The sequence below is a fragment of the Erpetoichthys calabaricus genome, chromosome 4 (assembly GCF_900747795.2).
Source record: "Erpetoichthys calabaricus chromosome 4, fErpCal1.3, whole genome shotgun sequence".
Lineage (NCBI taxonomy): Eukaryota > Metazoa > Chordata > Cladistia > Polypteriformes > Polypteridae > Erpetoichthys > Erpetoichthys calabaricus.
In genome coordinates this window covers 271,937,059-271,955,912 of record NC_041397.2, presented here as the reverse complement: position 1 = coordinate 271,955,912, position 18,854 = coordinate 271,937,059, and the positions used below count along the sequence as shown (strand labels likewise).

At 38.0% G+C, this 18,854-nt stretch overlaps 1 protein-coding gene across 2 annotated transcripts in view; it reads left to right on the top strand.

Moving 5' to 3' along the window:
- Positions 1–18,854, top strand: part of LOC114651458 (cell surface glycoprotein CD200 receptor 1-B-like) — a 57,493-nt gene that overhangs the window by 20,959 nt on the left and 17,680 nt on the right. For both annotated transcript variants that reach the window (XM_051926817.1, XM_028801328.2), the window contains exons 2-3: positions 6,875–7,183; positions 10,951–11,265. In XM_051926817.1, coding sequence (XP_051782777.1) covers positions 6,875–7,183; positions 10,951–11,265 — 624 coding nt within the window. The remainder of the gene's footprint in view (positions 1–6,874; positions 7,184–10,950; positions 11,266–18,854) is intronic.

Here is an 18,854-nt window from a genome sequence, read left to right as displayed (position 1 = left end):
TATAGTATGTCAAGCATACAGCATTCCATATACAAAGCTGTCATTTTATATGGATTAAAATATTTTGAAAGAATGTATAGTATATTGTTTTTCTCCCATGTATGTTGTATATTAGGTACATGTGTGCAATAAATGTAAAGTCATTATCTTTGTAGAGAAAAATCCACTGGAGAGAATTTGCTCAAAATCAAGTCTTTTAGTATTTTGCAATGCTTATAACTTGACCTTAAAACTGAGCTTGTAAATTACTGCTAGGTGACACTATATCTAGATATTTGCGCTTCTATTATAGCCCCCACATACAAAATAACATCAAAACATTAGTAATGGTACAATATACAAATGACACCTAATATACAAACATTAACATAGTGCATAAATTCTATATTTAAACAATAAAGAAAAAAATACAAACAACATGACAAAAGCAACATCTTGTCACCTTCCTTTGGTAGCATCTCAACAGTTAACTGTGCCATGTTGCTTTTGTTTTTATTATATCTAAACACTCATACATACATACATACATACATACATACATACATACACTCATTTAATTGCAGTCTCAATTGTTAAAAAAATATTTTAAAAGGAGCATCCCACATGAAAATATAACGATCTCAGTAACTGACAGTGCATACCAATGTATAAATTTTATGTCCGTTTGAGGTTTAAAAGAAAAGAAAAAAAAAGCAACACTCAGGTCTGTGAGGCAAGGAAAAGCTGCTGTGCTCTAAGAGGCAAACCTTAGCACGCTAAGCCACAGAAGCTGTTGAATCATTCTTGAAGCTTTTGTGAAAGTGTTTATTTGATCTTTGGAACTCGGGCTCTATATATTCTATAGTTTATGCCTACTACATTTTGTAACATTTATTACTAAAATATGAAAAAGTTTCTGTTTTAACAATGTGTTTACACAGATTACTTTAGAAACGGAACACGCATTTCATGCGTGTCTTCCAAATAACGATCTATCATTTCCACTGTAAAACTGCACTTCACTCCCAGGTAAACAATCAAGGCGTGAGCTGGGAAAAGTTCGCTCACGTTCTAAGTCGGTGGGGGGATGGAATAGCCGGCTGCTGGCATCTTGTCTTTTATCAGCACATTTAGAGGACAAAGGATGCTGGCAGAGAGGTGTGAACGGATTTAAGAAGCGATTTAAGGTGGGCCGGATATACAAGTTTTTTCGTAGGCTCTGGTAATTCTAGTGTTAAAAACGCACAGGCAGGCATCATTTTAAAAGTGGTCAAATCATATTCAAGGATTCCTTGAAAATGTAAATTCTGTCAAATTTCAATTATAAATTAATGAAGTTAAGTTTAAAACAACATGTAAAACACAGGAAAAATGTAAAGAGTATTGGTGTACTCTCATTGGTACTTCAGGGTGAAAGAGTTTTATTAATTATAACTGTGGCAACACACCATTGGCAGGGATTATTTCAGAGTGATCAGTCTTTCAGTGAATGGCAGGTATTCTCATCCAGTACTGAGATGGCCCTCTAATGTTCTGCAGATCCTTATTTATGCAGATAACTTAATGATCAGAGCCCAGTTGGGGTGACTGCTCTGCTACCAGGTTAGTTACTTCTAGGCTGTTGTACAAGAAGCAAACAACTTACCTCTGATCTTCATGAAGCCATGCCATACTTAATTTGGCTCCCACAAATTGAATAGTCACAATTTCCTTAATGGTGGAACAAAAAAGAAACAAATTTAAAATTAAAATATATTCCATCCATCCAACCATTATCCACCGCTTATCCGAGGTCGCATCGCGGGGGCAGCAGCCTAAGCAGGGAAGCCCAGACCTCCCTCTCCCCAGCCACCTCCTCCAGCTCCTCTGGGAGGACCCCGAGGCGTTCCCAGGCCAGCCAGGAGATATAATTTCTCCAGCGTGTCCTGGGTCTGGCTCGTGGCCTTATCCCAGTGGAACATGCCCAGAACACCCCCCCCAGGGAGGTGTCCAGGGGGCATCCTGACCAGATGCCCGAACCACCTCAACTGACTCCTCTCAATGCGGAGGAGCAGTGACTCTACTCCGAGTCTCCGGATAACTGAACTCCTCACCCTATCTCTAAGGGAAAGTCCAGCCACCCTGCGGAGAAAACTCATTTCGGCCGCTTGTATCCGCGATCTTGCTCTTTCGGTTACTACCCAAAGCTCATGGTTAAAGGTAAGGGTAGGAACGTAGATCGACTGGTAAATCGACAGCCTCACCTTTTGGCTCAGCTGTCTCTTCACCACGACGGACCATTGCAGAGCCCGCATTACTGCGGATGCCACACCGATCCGTCTGTCGACCTCCCGCTCCATTCTTCCCTCACTCGGGAACAAGACCCCGAGATACTTGAACTCATTCACTTGAGGCAGTAATGTGTTCCCAACCAGGAGAGAGCATTCCACCATTTTCTGGCTGAGAACCATGGCCTCGGATTTAGAGGTGCTGATTCTCATCCCCGCCGCTTCACACTCACTGTCACTGTCTGATGAAGCCAACAGAACCACGTCATCCGCATATAGCAGTGACGAGATTCTGAGGTCACAGAACCATACCCCCTCCGCTCCTTGGCTGCGCCTAGAAATTCTGTCCATAAAACTTATAAACAGAGTCTGTGACAAAGGGCACGGAATCCAACCTCAACAGGAAATGAGTCCGACTTATCACCGGCAATGCAGACCAAGCTCCTGCTCCTCCTGTACAGGGACTGAATGGCTCGTAACAACAAGCTTTGTACCCCGTACTCTCGGAGCACACCCCAGAGGATGCTTCGAGGGACACGGTCGAATGCCTTCTCCAAATCCACAAAGCACATTTGGACTGGTTGGGCAAACTCCCATGCCCCCTCCAGGATCTTGGCCAGGGTATAGAGCTGGTCCAGTGTTCCACGGCTGGACGGAATCCGCTTTGTTCCTCTTGAATCCGAGATTCGACCATTGACCGAACTCTCTTCTCCAGCACCCCTGAATAGACCTTACTGTGGAGGCTGAGGAGTGTGATCCCCGTATAGTTGGAACACATCCTCCAGTCACCCTTCTTAAAAAGGGGGACCACCACCCTGGTTTGCCAATCCAGAGGCACTGCCCCCGATGTCCATGCGATGTTGCAGAGACGTGTCAACCAGGACAGCCCCACAACATCCAGAGCCTTGAGGAACCCAGGGTGAACCTCGTCCATCCCAGGGGCCCCGCCACCTTGGAGCTTTTTAACTACCAAAGTGACCTCGGCCTCTGATATGGACGGCCCCCCCAGAGTCCTTCAGCTCTGCCTCCTCTAAGGAAGACATGCTGGTGGGATTGAGAAGATCCTCGATGTATTCCTTCTGCCAGTCAATAATGTCTGCAATTGAAGTCAGCAGTGCCCCATCTCCACTGTACACAGTGTTGGTGGAGCACCGCTTTCCCCTCCTGAGGCGCCTGACGGTTTGCCAGAACCTTTCCATGGCTTCCCCAAACTCCTCCCATGCCCGGGTTTTTGCCTCAGCAACAGCCAATACCACCACACGTTTGGCCTGCCGGTACCCCTCAGCTTCCTCTGCAGCCCCACTGGTAAACCAGACCCGGTAGGACTCTTTCTTCAACTTGACGGCCTCACGAACCTTAGGTGTCCACCACTAGGTTCGTAGATTGCCACCACGAGAGGCATCGACAACCTTGCGGCCACAGCTCCATTCTGCTGCTTTGACAATGGAAGCTCAGAACATGGCCCATTCAGACTCAATGTCCTTCGCCTTAAAATGTATTATAAAAGTAAAAGGTAACCAACCGGTCAGTCATCGCCCTGATGTAAATATATATATCATATAACTGATTAGTGAACACACTGAGGCTAGACTTTTCAGGATAGCCTATATGTTTGTGTGGATATGTGCAGCATTCTGGCATAATCACACTAGCACTCAGGACAAGAGGAATTGATGAGGACTTTGCCATTTACCACAAATATTTTTGTGTCAAACAATTTGGTCTAATGGCAAAGTTGTTGGACTGCAGACCACAAGCCTACTGGTTGAGCCAAAACTAGTAAATGATTGTGTGACCCCAAGAGAGTCTCTTCACTTCACATTGTTTAAACATGAGTTGATGAGAGAAGTATGATGTGATTAATACACTGATAACGTCATGTACAGTATACTGTACCAACTGAAAAGTTGACTAATCGTCTGTCACATTTTTCGAGACAAATTGTAAAAAAGTAGGTCATTTCTGAATATCTAATATTGTTTACAGCTTGCTAAGCAGAAATGGGGAGTTTTTGTGAAAAACCGTTAGAAATAGAAAAAGATTTCTATAGAATGCCTTTGTTATCATTGCACAGATGTACAACAAAATTTTTAGTGTGTCCTCTGAATAGCACAAACAATATTATAAAAATAGAGTCTTCAAAAGATTCAACATATGCTCTGCAATATTATTTATAGTCTAAACCAAATTTAAACAGATGGCTATTTTTGTTTATTTGCTATTTTGTTCTTTCACTGTGGACATTGTTCCTCTTTGCATAGTCATTCCTTATTAGCCTTAGAAATGTACAGCTGTTATCAGACATTTAATCCTGAAGACGGTCTTCACCAGACTGGCAAAGCTATCATCAACAAAATATAATAGACTATTGCTCAGTTTCCAAACTTCCTTGTCTAGCTAAATTATCAGACTCTTTGGTGAATTCTCAAAACTGAAGTTGCAAGAGTAAAAACTCTATACTGATTACATTTAGGCCTATAGATAATGGTTTTGCATGCTCTATAGACAAGAAAGAGCACTGTTTGGCCACATTTATTAATTTTTCAAAATAATTTGATACTGTTAACCATGAAGTTTTGTTGCAAAGGCTTTGATCCATGAAAATTGACTGTAATGCACTTAATTGGTTTAAGAACTTCCTACCTGATAAATCCCTGTGTATAGTTTATGAATGTGAAGCAAGGTCTCACCCAGTGTTCAGTCTTAGGTTCCTTATTGTTTAGTTTGCATTTTCATAATATTGTTTTTGTAATTAAAAATTCTAAAATTGTTTTACACTCAGTCTTAATGGAAAATGGATCAAGATGATTTGCTTGTATAAATATCTTGGAACATGGATGCCTAATAATAACCATTAAAATTCACATGGAGGAATTCACTAAATCTCTTAAAAGTGAGACTTGCTTTCTTTTATAGTAATAAATCATTTTTTCTTTGTTAAAAGATAAATTGTTCAGTGAATATCTTTCCCAGTTTTATGACTGTGGAAATTTTATTCACATGAATGCATCTACCTGTTTTTGGAATCTTAGATATATTGCCATAATCTTCATTACAAGTGATAGATTTTCTACACATCATTTCCAATTATTATGGAAAGTAGGATGGCTATCATTAACTATAATGAGAAAACAACATTGTTTGTTGTTTACTTTTTTCAGGACTTACCACATTATGACTCTTCCCTTTCCGTCAATACTTTTTAAAGTATACCACACAGTATCAGAATTGGATCACCTTGGAAATAATATTTAATGAAACTAATTTAGGGAACAGTCCAATTAGCTGCTTAGAATCTCGAATTTCAAAATATGATCCAATTAGCTTACTAAACTTGATGTGTCGATGCTTTACGGACATTTAAGAACCCTTGTGAGAGACGTGGTTATTGATAAGTGCACGTGCTTAGTGTAAATTATTTAAAGCTTTTTTAGATCTACTCTTACTTGTGTTTTAATTGTGGTTATTAATGTATTATTTATTATATAAATCTGTATTGTAATCATAGTTATAATTTTTAATTAGTTATTATTTCATTGTTTTATAATTATTCAATTGTTTTACTTTTTTCAGTTAATTAGAAGCCAACTGGCTCACACAGCTACCACTCTTTCCATGTTCTACACACTGAAAACTGTCTTCCTTTTCTACACTTCCAGAGCCTCTGCTGAACTCTGTGGCAATGAAATTCAGTTCTTTAATGAAGTACTCAAAATGAAGGTTTCCTCTATTAATAGAAGATACCCTTCTCATTTTTAAGATAGTCAAGAGGCAGGTATTGTAACAGCCACTCATCGAGAAACCTAAGGAAACCAACATCAAGTTTGTCATTCTTTACCACACTAACATTCTATCTCCCCTTTGTGACATTAAAACTATAGGAGCCTTTTTTCCTTAGTACACCAAGCATCTCATTTATCCCATTCTACCAACCGCTTACCTTAGGCAAACTTCTTGTTCACAACTAATTTAATGAAGCATCATCATTTTTGCCTGTTGGGCTTTTCTGTTGCAACTGGAGCACACAGAGGATATGTAGGGCTTTTTTTTTTCTTTGTCACTGTTATGTTAATGGTTCTGTTTCCACACATTTGTCAAAATTATTCTCTAGGTTCACTGTGTCTGAATAAATATGTAAGGGCTCTGGTGTGATTTTACCTTCTTATAACCTAATGGAAGAAAATGAACTTTTACAAATGTTCTGTATCAATGGGTGGAGTGGTGGTTTTAAGGCTAGGGGTCTGTGCTGGTTTGATTCCCGTAAACCCCAGAAGTGACTCTACTCTGTTGGGCCCTTGAACAAGGCCCTTAACTTGCAGTTGCTTTGTTCTGTGTATGACGTTAATCTGCCTCCAACTTACAAGGAAAACTTGTGGGTTTGTGGCAGGATTGGCACTCCAGCCACCGTATAAAACCTGACTCTGTTCCAGTGTGGTGTTGAGGTGTTTCCCGCTGCACTCGGATCCCAATCCAGGTGGTGGGGGCAGCAATGCACTATCGGCGCATGTTCCAAACCTTTGTATGAATGTTTTGCTGTGACTGGATCTTTATGATTTTAAATTGAGAAAGAGTATGTCCTACTGAACTAAAGCCAGATTCTTTAAAGAGAACTTCTTTTCTTTCTTTAGGGTTTCAGCTTCTGAATGTCACCCATGGAGAGAGCGTTCATCTAAATTGTACTGACCTGCACTGGAGTGATATCAATTTTGAAACTTGGAGTATCACTAAGAAAACAGGCCATCAGTGTATAGTTGCAATACTGTGGAACCAGAATAAAACAAATACTTGCAAAAGACACATAAGCATTGAAACCTCTATGGATGGGAAGCCTTTTTTAAACATATCGTTTTTCACGAGAATAGACGAAGGAAACTATAAATGTGAGACCATATACCATGGTGGGTTCCAAACTAATCATTTTCGCTTAACTGCAACAGGTAAGCAATTCCTTTATTTACCAAACTGTCCATATTGTAGGATACTTTTCATGTTTTGTGATAGAAAACTTTAATTTTCAATTTAAATACATAGCTGAATCAAACCATGTTTCCTTGTCTCTTCTAACATTTCTTAGTGCAGCCCAAACGTCTGATCAATTAATCAAACCTCGGCACTAAGATATGAAAAGTTATAAAATATGCTAGGCCACAAGCTAGATTTAGTTGCATTTGCACTGAATTAATTTTGTATAATTCTAATGGTAATCAAACAATCTGACAATTGCAGAAGACACATTTTTGCAGAATAAACCATCAGCTCGATGAGAAAAATGCAAATGTGCAGAATGACAAGCTACCTTTGTGCCTCAGCTCATTCCACAGGATTTACCAGGATCTGATGGTGACATTTAATGTAGAAAAGCTACACTGATATCGGCAAGGGATTACACTCTGATGATCAGCCTCTCATTTGGAAACTTTGAGGATGAATGAATCAATTGCATTAAAAAATGGGAGTTATTGCAGCAGCAATGCAACAGAGGTTATCATATTAAAGCCTGAAGAGTTACAAATCATCTCCATAACAAGTCATAAAACATAGCTACTTCAGGTGCATCAGCTTCTTGTTCTCTCCAGTGGACAAAATGAAATAAAGTAACAGAATTCAGTATGTAGGCACACAATAAAACCTATCGGTTCACTAAATGTAAAAGATAGTTTAAATTCAAACATTAATGGAGCACTGGAACAGTTCGCAGCTCCAGAGAATTGGTTTCATATGCAGAGGTTGGTTATTAGTTATGTTGTGATATTCTGATGCACCCACATTTCAAAGATATGCACGTTATGTCACTTGGTACCTCTACATTGGCTTGACCTGATTGAATGGTGAGTATATTCTGTAATAAAATGGATAGGTGTTTGCTCCCTAATATCCTGTAATGGAAACAGTGGGTATCAAAACCGATAAGTACATGTATATCCAAATGTTGTTGATCATAAGTAATGCATAGGAATGTGCACAGTTATACATTCTTAAACCCACAAGGCAGGAATAAACTCTGTACAGGGTTCCAGTCCATAGAACAACCACACACAAACCACTTCTTGTGCACACTCAGGACAGTTTAAAACTGTTACCAATAAACCTTACCAATGCTTCTAAGGAAATGTGGAAGGAAAATTCTATATGGACAAAATAAAAATAATGGCTAAAGATTCATACCCAGATGCTGGATCTATAAGGCAGCAGTGTTAACCACTGTGCCACCCTGTTAACCCCAGCCAAAATAAAAAAAAGAAGTTGGAGTCAAATTCTCTACAGATAGATGCTCAGTTGCCATTAAAACAGGCTTCCTTAGAAACTGCAGGAAAAAGAGACTGTGCTGTTTCTGTGGAGTTCTGTTCTTCTTTATGTACCAAGAAATTAAGGAAAACCCCATCCCCAGATATTTATTTTTGCCTAAACTAAATACAGGTCAAATTCCGTTATAACGAATATCTTTATAACGAAATTTTCATTACAATGAAGTATTTTTATGGTCCCTACTGTTTCCCTATATGACGCGAGTATATAGAAATCTCGTTACTACAAAGTACATTCAGCAGATACTTTCATTATAACGAAGTACCCAAAAGATCTTGAAATGCCTGAATGAATCATCCACAGAGCAGCTAGTTCTGTGGTCGCAGCTCAGTTGTGCACAATGATCCCCAAACAGAAACATTGTAATTTTTTTTTCTTTCTTCGAACTTTCCTCGTACTGATTTTTTTTTTTTTGTGCCTTTTTTGTTTCCTGTGGTTTTCAGTGATACCTTTTGCTTACTGCTTGTCAACATTTAAAAAACATCCATTGGAATTTAACTCATTAGATAGATAGATAGATAGATAGATAGATAGATAGATAGATAGATAGATAGATAGATAGATAGATAGATAGATAGATAGATACTTTATTAATCCCAATGGGAAATTCACAAAATTGTCACCCTCCTATAGAAACGGCAGACACGAAAAAACAATAACAGTTCATATTAGAAAAAAAAAACTTTACATTTTTGCAGCTCTCGATTGCGGCAAAAAAAGACGTTGCTGGTGAATTCAGAATTTTGCCATTGACGCTGTCAACTTTCTTGAAAGACCGAGCAAAAAAAGAAAAAATATCTCGGGTTGCAAACGTATGTGAACTGTTGCTGAAGACGTTGAAAAAGCAGTTTTTATGTAGTTCATGCTCGTTCAAGAAACATTCCTATTAATGCGGCACTCATTCAAGGTGAATGTGAGGTTTGTAAACTCTCATGGGACCTCCCCTAACTGGACAACACGCCGAAGAGCATCACAAAGTCTGATCTCTGCCTCTATGAAAGACTGTTAATCTGTTGCCGGGGCAACAGCTATTTTAAAGATATTCTGTGTCTCTCTGCCAAAGCAAACAGAAAAGATATCAATGGGTGATGCAGCCTGACTGCTGTGTCTGTGTATAGCAGAGTGGCAGATCACGCTACAATAAATAAGTGTGCCGTTCCTGTTTCAAGCTGAATAAAGTTGGTTTTCCTAAAGTACTGAGACTCAGCCTCGTGTTTTGAGGTGCAAGACAGGGACTTATAGTGCGACCCTGATCTTCAATGATTTGCTTCTGTGTCACTTCACTGCAGTGCTATGAGCCTGTTTTTGCCCTGCCCCGGCAAACGGACAAACAATCTTCCACAGACGCTGCAATCGCGTTTCGGGAAAGTGTATTATCGCAAGGAAATGCTGAGATAAATTCTCGTCAGCATAACTTGTAGGCAGGAGGAGATTAAAATGAACACAAAAGAAGCTATTGAAATGATTACAAATGCCTGGGCGCAAGTTAAAGAAAGCACTATAGTAACAAATACAGAATCTCATTACAACGAAATTTTCGTTATAACAAAAAATTTTTTAGGTCCTTGGGAGTTCGTTATAACGGAATTTGACCTGTAATATAAATAACACAAATACAGTGTAAGTAATACCATAAAAGTATTATTAGATTATGGAACATTTACATGTCTACTACAGTATATAGCATAATAAAATAGGTAGACACTACAAAATTCAAAAATTAAAATTCTCCTTAGATTAAAGATATTGTATACAATACCAGGCATAGAATATTATCAGTGCAGCATTATATACATCAGTATCAAAAATTAAGATACATTAAATCATACTTAACACTTGTTAACTTTTGTTTTATTTTTGTCTGGTTGTATTTTTGTGTATAATCATTGACTGTTTATGACTTTGCAAGATAAGATATTAGTGTAATGCCTTATTGCCATTGTTGCAAATATTGAAGTTGATTGATTGATTATCATCTATTAAAATTGAATTAGAGAAATGTACATATTTTGTTATTAAAATCTGAAATTCTCACATGACCAATTCTGCTCCCTGCATGGCATTTGTTTTCATTTTTCATATGAATCTCCTATGGGCTCATTTTTCCATTCAGTTTGAAAACATTGTTTTAATTTTATTGTTAATTTTAATATGGCTTGAATTGTGGGTATGGCTGTGTGAACATGTCCTGTTTTGCACAACCGCAACCAGACTCCTTTTTTTTTTCAACTTCAGTTTATTTCTGTGAATGTCTAAATAAGGAACATGAACCTAAAAAATAATAATACAAAAAGCAGTCCTCATTTTATAGTTTAAATTTAAAAGAAAAGAAAATAGTATAATGTGTTACTGTATATATTAAGTGTTTTTTGTATTTTGATTTTCTGAGCTCTTGCAGAAACAAGGCATGTGCAAGCACACGTCGGAAAAGACTTGACTTTAAGCTGCTCAGACCGAAACTGGACAGAAATAAGTTCTGAAACCTGGAAAACGAGCAGTTGGAATGGCTCAGAATGTGTGCTCATTTTTCAAAAAGAGTCTCCTGACTTGAAAAACTCGTGTGCAGATGAAAGAATACAGCTTCAGACGACAAGGGAGAATAAAATACTTCTTCATATATCACAATTTACTTCACTGGATGAGGGAGTTTATATTTGTGAGTCTGCATACAATGGATGGATGGACAAAATTCAATTTGCAGTGTCTGTAGTAGGTAAGAACTTTTCTGGGATAGCAAAGAAAATTACTGGACTGTATATTTGAATCAGTTATAATTGTCTCAGTCTCCATTTTTACTTCTCGTTTACGTAGTATAGGAAAAGTATTGTAATCGTCCAAAAACTCAGCCTTGAGATTTTGATGAATCTCGCTGTTTTAGACCTCCCTGAGTTCGAAAATACAATTTTTGGAATTATGTCTGTGTGTCTGTCTGTGTGTGTGTATGTAAACATGATAACTTGAGTACGCTTTCACTTAGGTTAACCAAATTTTGCATGCAAGTATTAGGTACATAACATTGATTTTTATCAACTTTTGAGCTATTTCCACTAACCATAAGTGGTACTTTTTCATTCAACTTTATTTTTATAATAATTGTTCAATATATTATTAATTTGATTTGATTTGTTGTTGATGGTTCTTTAATGTACATAATATAAAAATATAATCATTGTCTTGAGGTTTACTCGTCAAGTATCCATCCCCATATCTGAGTATACGAGAAAGTCTAGGGGAGATCACTTCCAATTTTTTTCTTATTTTTTCTTTGTAGAATACATACTGTATTTATTTGATTCCGCTGTGGAACATAATGTTTCAAGACATATAGCGCTGTATAATTAGAATTAAGATCATTTTTGCATCCTCTTTTCAGGGGCAGAGTCCTTTTACCAATGACACAAGAACAAACCATCTGTCCATAACAAAGAATACCTTGAATACCTACCCTCCTATTGAATAAATGTAAAGAATTATTATTATTATTACACAGTGGGAGGGATGACACTTGAAAGCACCCCTTATAAGAAGGATCTAAAAACTGTAGATGACTCATCAATATCTAAATCGATACAGTGTACAGAAGCAATCAGAAAGGGGAATAGGATATTTGGTTATTTAGCACAATGTATAGAATACTGTCAAGATTTGGAGTCATCCATACCAGGAGAGGATGTGAGGCTTTTTAATGACTCTATAAGGCAGGCCAGGTCTAAAATTGCCTGCCTTGGAAAGGATTCACCCCAGTAAGATTAAGCCCTGCTCCAAGGGCAAAACTTTGGACTACTCAGGACGAAAAAGTTTTAAGCCTCAACAATAACTGCAAATGTCCCCAAATATCACAACATCTAGCAAGAGAAATTAAACTGGTATAACCTTTGGCTTGCAGAGACCAATCCTCAGAGGAATCTTTATAAATGAGAATATTTATTCAGAAAAATAGAAAAATACAGAAAAAGAAAAGAAGGAGTTGTGTTAAAGACAGTCTATAAAAAATAAACCCCAAAACACTTTCTGTACTCAGAGGACAGAATTCTGAGAAAACAATTAGAAAACTATAAAATCAACATGCAATAAACAATACTCCGTATAACTGCAAACAGCTTTAATGCACCACAACTGAGCTCTCTAGGCTTTTACTTAAATAACTAAGAGGTGGGCTAAGTAGTGGTGATGTCAGGGTGACCCCGCCCCTTTAGGGAACCACCCACAAAATTTAAGGAACATAGAAGAACATGTTTTTATACAGAAAAAGAAAACTTATAAATAAAAACATTAAAGAAAGCAATGTCAAAGAACAATTACATGAAGGGAAATAAAGAATAGAAACAAAGAAACATAATGAATAACAATGAAAACATTAAATACATTAGAAATACACATAGGCAGGGCAATAAACCTGGCTGAACCATTTCAGCTACAAGTCAAAGAAGGTTATACTTAGGTTGTATAACATACTAGTGAGGCCTCATCTGAAGTTCTGTGTGTAACTTTAGCCTTCATATTACAAAAACGTCATACCAGCGCTGGAGAGAGTGAAAAGGAGAGTGACTAGGCTGATTCTGGGTTCGAGAGGTATGAGCTATGAGGAGACAGTGAAGAAGCAGAACCTTTTCAGTTTAAGCAAAGAATAAATGGTGGTATGATCGAAATATTTAAAATTATGTAAAAAATTAATAAACTGAGTAGATCTCAGTTGTTAGTATAAAATAAGCTTCAACAAGAACATGGCTAAATTGGAATAAATGTTAAGAAAGTTTTTCTTCACACAAAGAACCATGGAAGCATGGAATAAATTACCAGGTAGCGTGGTCGAGATTAAGATTTCAGATCTCAATTTAATGCTGTTTTTGACAATCTGATATGAAGGACTAGCTTGTTGGGCTAAATGGTGTATTTTTTTTATAGTTGTTCAAATATTCTAACTCAATGAGGAGCCCCCTAAATAACATAACACGAGGCCTTTGGACTGTGTGAGGAAATTAAGGAAAGTAAATAAAACTATAAAAGAAAGGGGAAAGCATGTCAACTCCACACAGATGGCACCATAGGTAGGAAAGGAACTTAAGTTTAATGGACGAAAGTTGAAAACAATATATACTATAGCACTATAGATTTTTTTTAAGATTTAATACTCAACATAAAAAATCAGCTTTTACTTTAAAACTTAAAAATGTCTTTACTTGACATTGTATTAGTTGAATAACAGGAATGTGTGAGAGCCAGAAAGCTGATAAAAGAAGATCTCAGGTTTCTGATATGTTAATACATTCCAAGTAGTAGAAGTACATTACAGGGAGTACAGTTTGAAAGTTAATAATGAAGGTTTAGAACAGGAATCCATTACTGTTGGGTGAGTAAAGATTTTAATGTAGTTTTTTTATGTTTCAAAATTAACACTTTTAAGCAATGTAATGAATATTATACAGTATCTCTCTATTAAAAAGGTTTTCCATTGTGTTCTTGAGATTCAGCCTTGACCACTCCGCTCCACAACATTCGCCAAATCACTACTCCTACTGCACACATCCTCTCTCTGTACCACCCCGAGGCACTCTCAGGGCTAACTTGCCTTTCAATGCAGTTGGTTATAATGGCAAGACAGAAAATCAAATTATCTAATCAAGAATGTCAAAGTTTAGATCGTGATAGAAAAACAGCCGTAAGAGATAATAATGAATGTCGAAAAAAAGAAAATGAACAAAAAAGGACTGCATACAATAATTGTCAAGAACAAAGAGAATCGCCCAAAAAATGAAACAGAAAAATATCCCAAACAATGTGCAAACAGGAATGCAAAAAAACAATGTTTATAGAACGTAAGTTACAGAATAAAGTTATTCATAACAGTGTTTTTGATGAGGCGTTAATGCAATTTAATTTTTTATTCACTTTTGATTGTTTTATTATTTTTTCACTTCTACTTTTACACTTTTACTTTTTACTACATTTTATTATCCTTTAGTATTTAAAGTAGACAGTTGTAGTGAAATACTGAAGTAACGTGTTTTGTCTATAATAACTAAGGATCACACTGTCTTCCTCCCGCTCCCCACATACTCTTCCATATACTCTCTCTTTAAATACAATCGCTTGCTCTAACAAAGGAGCACCCTGACATCCTTTGAGCAGCTCAGCTGCAAGATAGCGGGCACCCAGCTCCTTCCCCTGGGGGTTGGCGGGCGATGCGAGCAGGGGGCAGATCCCTCCATTTTAGTTAAACAGATTTCCCAATGTTTCACTCTTGCAAAACAGAATACACTACAAATGTAAGCCCTTTTGAAAGGACAACCCAATTTTGATTTCTCAAGTCAGGCATTTCCTTTACAACCAACCGGGTATTTTGTTACTTCTTGGTTTTCAAAGACTGCTGTAAGCAAGGTCGTGTTGAGCATAACTCAATGTTGTGAATGTAAAATGAAAATTCTACCAATAAAATAAAATTCTCAGTCCTGCCTAATCCAGTGCAGAAATAAAGGCACTTGCAGTCTTTCCCAGCTACATTGAGCTGAAGACTGGAAATAGCCCTGGACAAGCACCAGTCCATTGGAAGGTCCACTGATGCACACACTCACACTGGACCAATTTGGAATATCCAATTGACCACTCATACGGACAAGGGGGGAAAGTGCAAACTTCACTCAAACAACTGGGCATTAGATTTTTAACCCTTGGAACATGGACTTGTGAGGTGGTAGTGTGACTTACAGTGTCACCCAAATTAAATCAAATGAGTAAAATACATTTTAAAATACAAAAACAGATAAATAAAAATGCACGTTATCTCTTGAGTAGTTTTGTGGAGATTCCACACATAGTAAATTTCTGAAGTTTAAATCAAGCAATGATTAATAAGGTAGAGCTTTTCTTTTGGTTCATCAAAACACAGTTCCCCGTTAAATTAAAAGCAGTTAACGGCACCAACTGCTGTTTGTATGACCTTCAGCAGTATCATAGGGAGACAACCAGAGTATGCAAGTTGAATACAAAATGTCAGGGTGTTTTCCACACTAGCTTACAGAAGTTGAACAGTTAAGCAAAATAGGCCAGGCACCTTTGATGTGGATACCAGTAAAGAATGGTAAAGTTGAAATGAAACAGAAGGAAGCCACATGTAGATATTGCCTTCAGAAGAATGTGCCTGCGTATTGTGATACAGTTAACAGCATATGCCTGAAACCGGAAAGTAAAAGTAACAAAGGGAATGAGGAGTGGTAAGATCTAAGGACTAAGCCTGACCTCAGGTAATTCTATTACATACTCGTAACTGTGTGCTTAGTAGTACTTCTTTCTTTTTCATATCATGTTCAGTTTCAAATGTCAGTTCACATACTGTAAAATGTCCCTCACATGTGCCAGGCTTTTAACTTAACTAACTTATTTACTTGGTATACAGGAAAACATTGAGCATTCAAACAACTTGATTTGTAACTGTTATAGGAATTTCGATTGTGCACAGTTTTCATTAAACCCAGAAGATTTGGTTGACTCAACCATACATTGTTTAAATAGAATATTTTCTAAAGAATATCCATTCATTCATTTTCTGAGTGAGGTCATTCCAGTACAAGAAGAAGAAATTGGTCATAATTCAGGAAACAGGCTTGCACAGGACAGTTATTAACACTCAGTCACATTCACTGAAAGTAAATAGTCCATCTACAATGCATATCCCAGTAGCATTAGGCACAAGGCAGCAACCAACTGTGGTGCCAGTTCATTACTTACAGTTTAGAGGTATAATTGACCTAAATTGTGGGAGAGAACAAAATGGAGTACGTGGTCTGACAGATAGGGGGCGCTCTCGCTCCCTTGAACCCTCGGACAATACACCAGACACCAGATAAAAGTCCAATAATAATTTTTATTCGGACTATAATGTGCACAAAGCACCCTCCACTCCACTATACTCATAAATACACCAATACACAATAAACCATCAATCCTCCACTCTCCCAGACGCGTTGCCACTCTTCCACCCAGCTCAGCTCGTCTGTCTGGGATTTCCCAGAGTCCTTTATAGTCCTTGACCTGGAAGTGCTTCTGAACCCTCAGTCCATGTGACTTCCTAGCACCTCTGGGTCAGATCAAAAACTCTTCTTTTTCATCCTGGAAGCATGTCATTTCTTCTGTCCATGTGACTGGGACGTACTTCCGGGGTGTAGGGAAAATACTCCTTCCTGCAGCGTCTTCTGGAGGCCCCCATGGTATCCAGCAGGGCTGTGAATTAAAAGTCCACTGTCCATAATTCCCTGCTGGCATTCGGGGCACTTCCACGCTACAGGAAGGGCTCCACCTGGCGGCCTGGGGGTATTGGCCGGGATGAATGGCCGGCCATATCCCACAGCGGATTAAAACCCACTTGGACACTTGAAAATGTTGTTAACTCCACAAAGAAAGTGCCTAGGCACCAAATTAAAAAATGGATACTGGAGCCGTGAGACAGCAGTTCAAATCACAGTGGAACAGGGGCAGATTTCATGATTTGGAGGCCTAAAGCAAAGACAGGAATGTTGCCCAAATCAATCTAATTACGCACCCTTTTAGTCTAAAGCAGCGGTGGGCAAACTGTTTGGGAGTTAATAATGACTCATGCTGTGTTAAATCTTGGTGTACCAATGAATTCAGGCAAACAAGCACACATTTTAATGACAAACATTATCTTTAAAAATAGTTGTTCTAAGAAATAGTTTAATTGTAAATCTTTTAATTACCAACTATTAAGAGCATTGCTCAAACATCTGACAGTAATTTTATTCCATTTTTATGGTCTTGAATATGCTTGCTTATGCACAAACACTGTCAATATGCGATGCTAGATATCACAGCAATTTATTGTGAAGATGGGTATCTGCTAGCATGCTTTCATACTTGCTTTTTTTATTTGTTAAAAGACCTGCTTATAACTGAAAATAGATGCCATATAATGGTGCTAAGAGCACAGTAGGTTTGTAAAACCTTGGAAACAAATTCTGAACAATGTGCAGTATGCAAAAATTGACCAAAGAAGTTTTGGTAAACTTATTTTTAAGTTGTCCTGTTGTTCAGGAGTTCAGTTACTTTCAGCTGTAAGACTTTCGATACACTGTCCACATTACGAGCAAAATGAGATGAAAAAGTTGCAAATTTGTGTGGAATTGTCCATAGTACTGATAAGTGAAATTCACATTCATGACAAAGGAAGACAACCTCAGCTACATGTCTGGCAAGTACAGGAATAATCCATTCTTATCAATCTGCTTTTATCCTCCCTCTTTATATATAATACGCTACAGTGGCTGTTCGTTTGTCTGTCCAGGATTTTAAATCACCTGTAGCTCGCAAACTGTACACATATACTACGTGATGTCCACTATCCACGTTCGGAGTGATGATTGACCTCCAAAGTTATTCCTCTTTTTATTTTATTTTATTGTAGAATCAACTCTCGGCAGTGGCCAGCAGGGCTGCCATGCAGCACATGCGTATGGGCGCCGTTCTCATCCTACCACCTTCACCGTCACTTCCCCTACATCTTCATATCTTAAATCATTCTTGAGGCAGACTGAAGACATAAGTGCCAGTTTAAGTGAAAAATTAAAGAAAACATACAAAGTAATTGCTACACAAACACTGACTTAATATGTTTTAATGCGAAAAGATGCAGACGAAAGAAGAGAAGAAGCGGGCTGCTAGAGTGGAGAAAACAAGAGCTGCTCAGGAAGCAGCAAGCGCATCAACCTCTGAGCAAATGAATGCTAAACGTACAGAGAAAGAGCATGAAAACTAGGAATGGTCAAGATAAGTGTAATGTGCAGTGCACTGTTACTGGTATTTTATATTTATTAACAGTGCACTTTTACATTGATTTGTGCACAGAGCTGGTGTGCCACCTGATGTTCTGCTTTCGGGCTGCTGCTGCCAACAAAACCCATAATTGATAAAATCAACCACGAGCAAAATCATAATCCTTAAAAACACAAAAGGCAAAAGGCAAGTGAACAGCTAGAAACATATAGATGTACCCTTCTACAAACTACCCCTATTCCTATGGTAAAAGCTTTGTTACTTTAACTAGTTTTTGGATGACAGCGCTTGGTAACTTACTGCACTTACACCAGCCATCTGCCGAATTTGAGCACTTCACAAGGTTTAGAATGTTAGATACTTCAGCAGCTAGTCCATGGGCTGTAGTTTGCCTACCCCTGATTATAGAAGGTAATGCTATCATCATTGGCATCAGAAGTGTATGATGTGGTGCTGAGTATTTGATACTCTGACAGAGGCAGAACATTATCCAGTTGTTTTTCATTCTCCTTGGCTGCA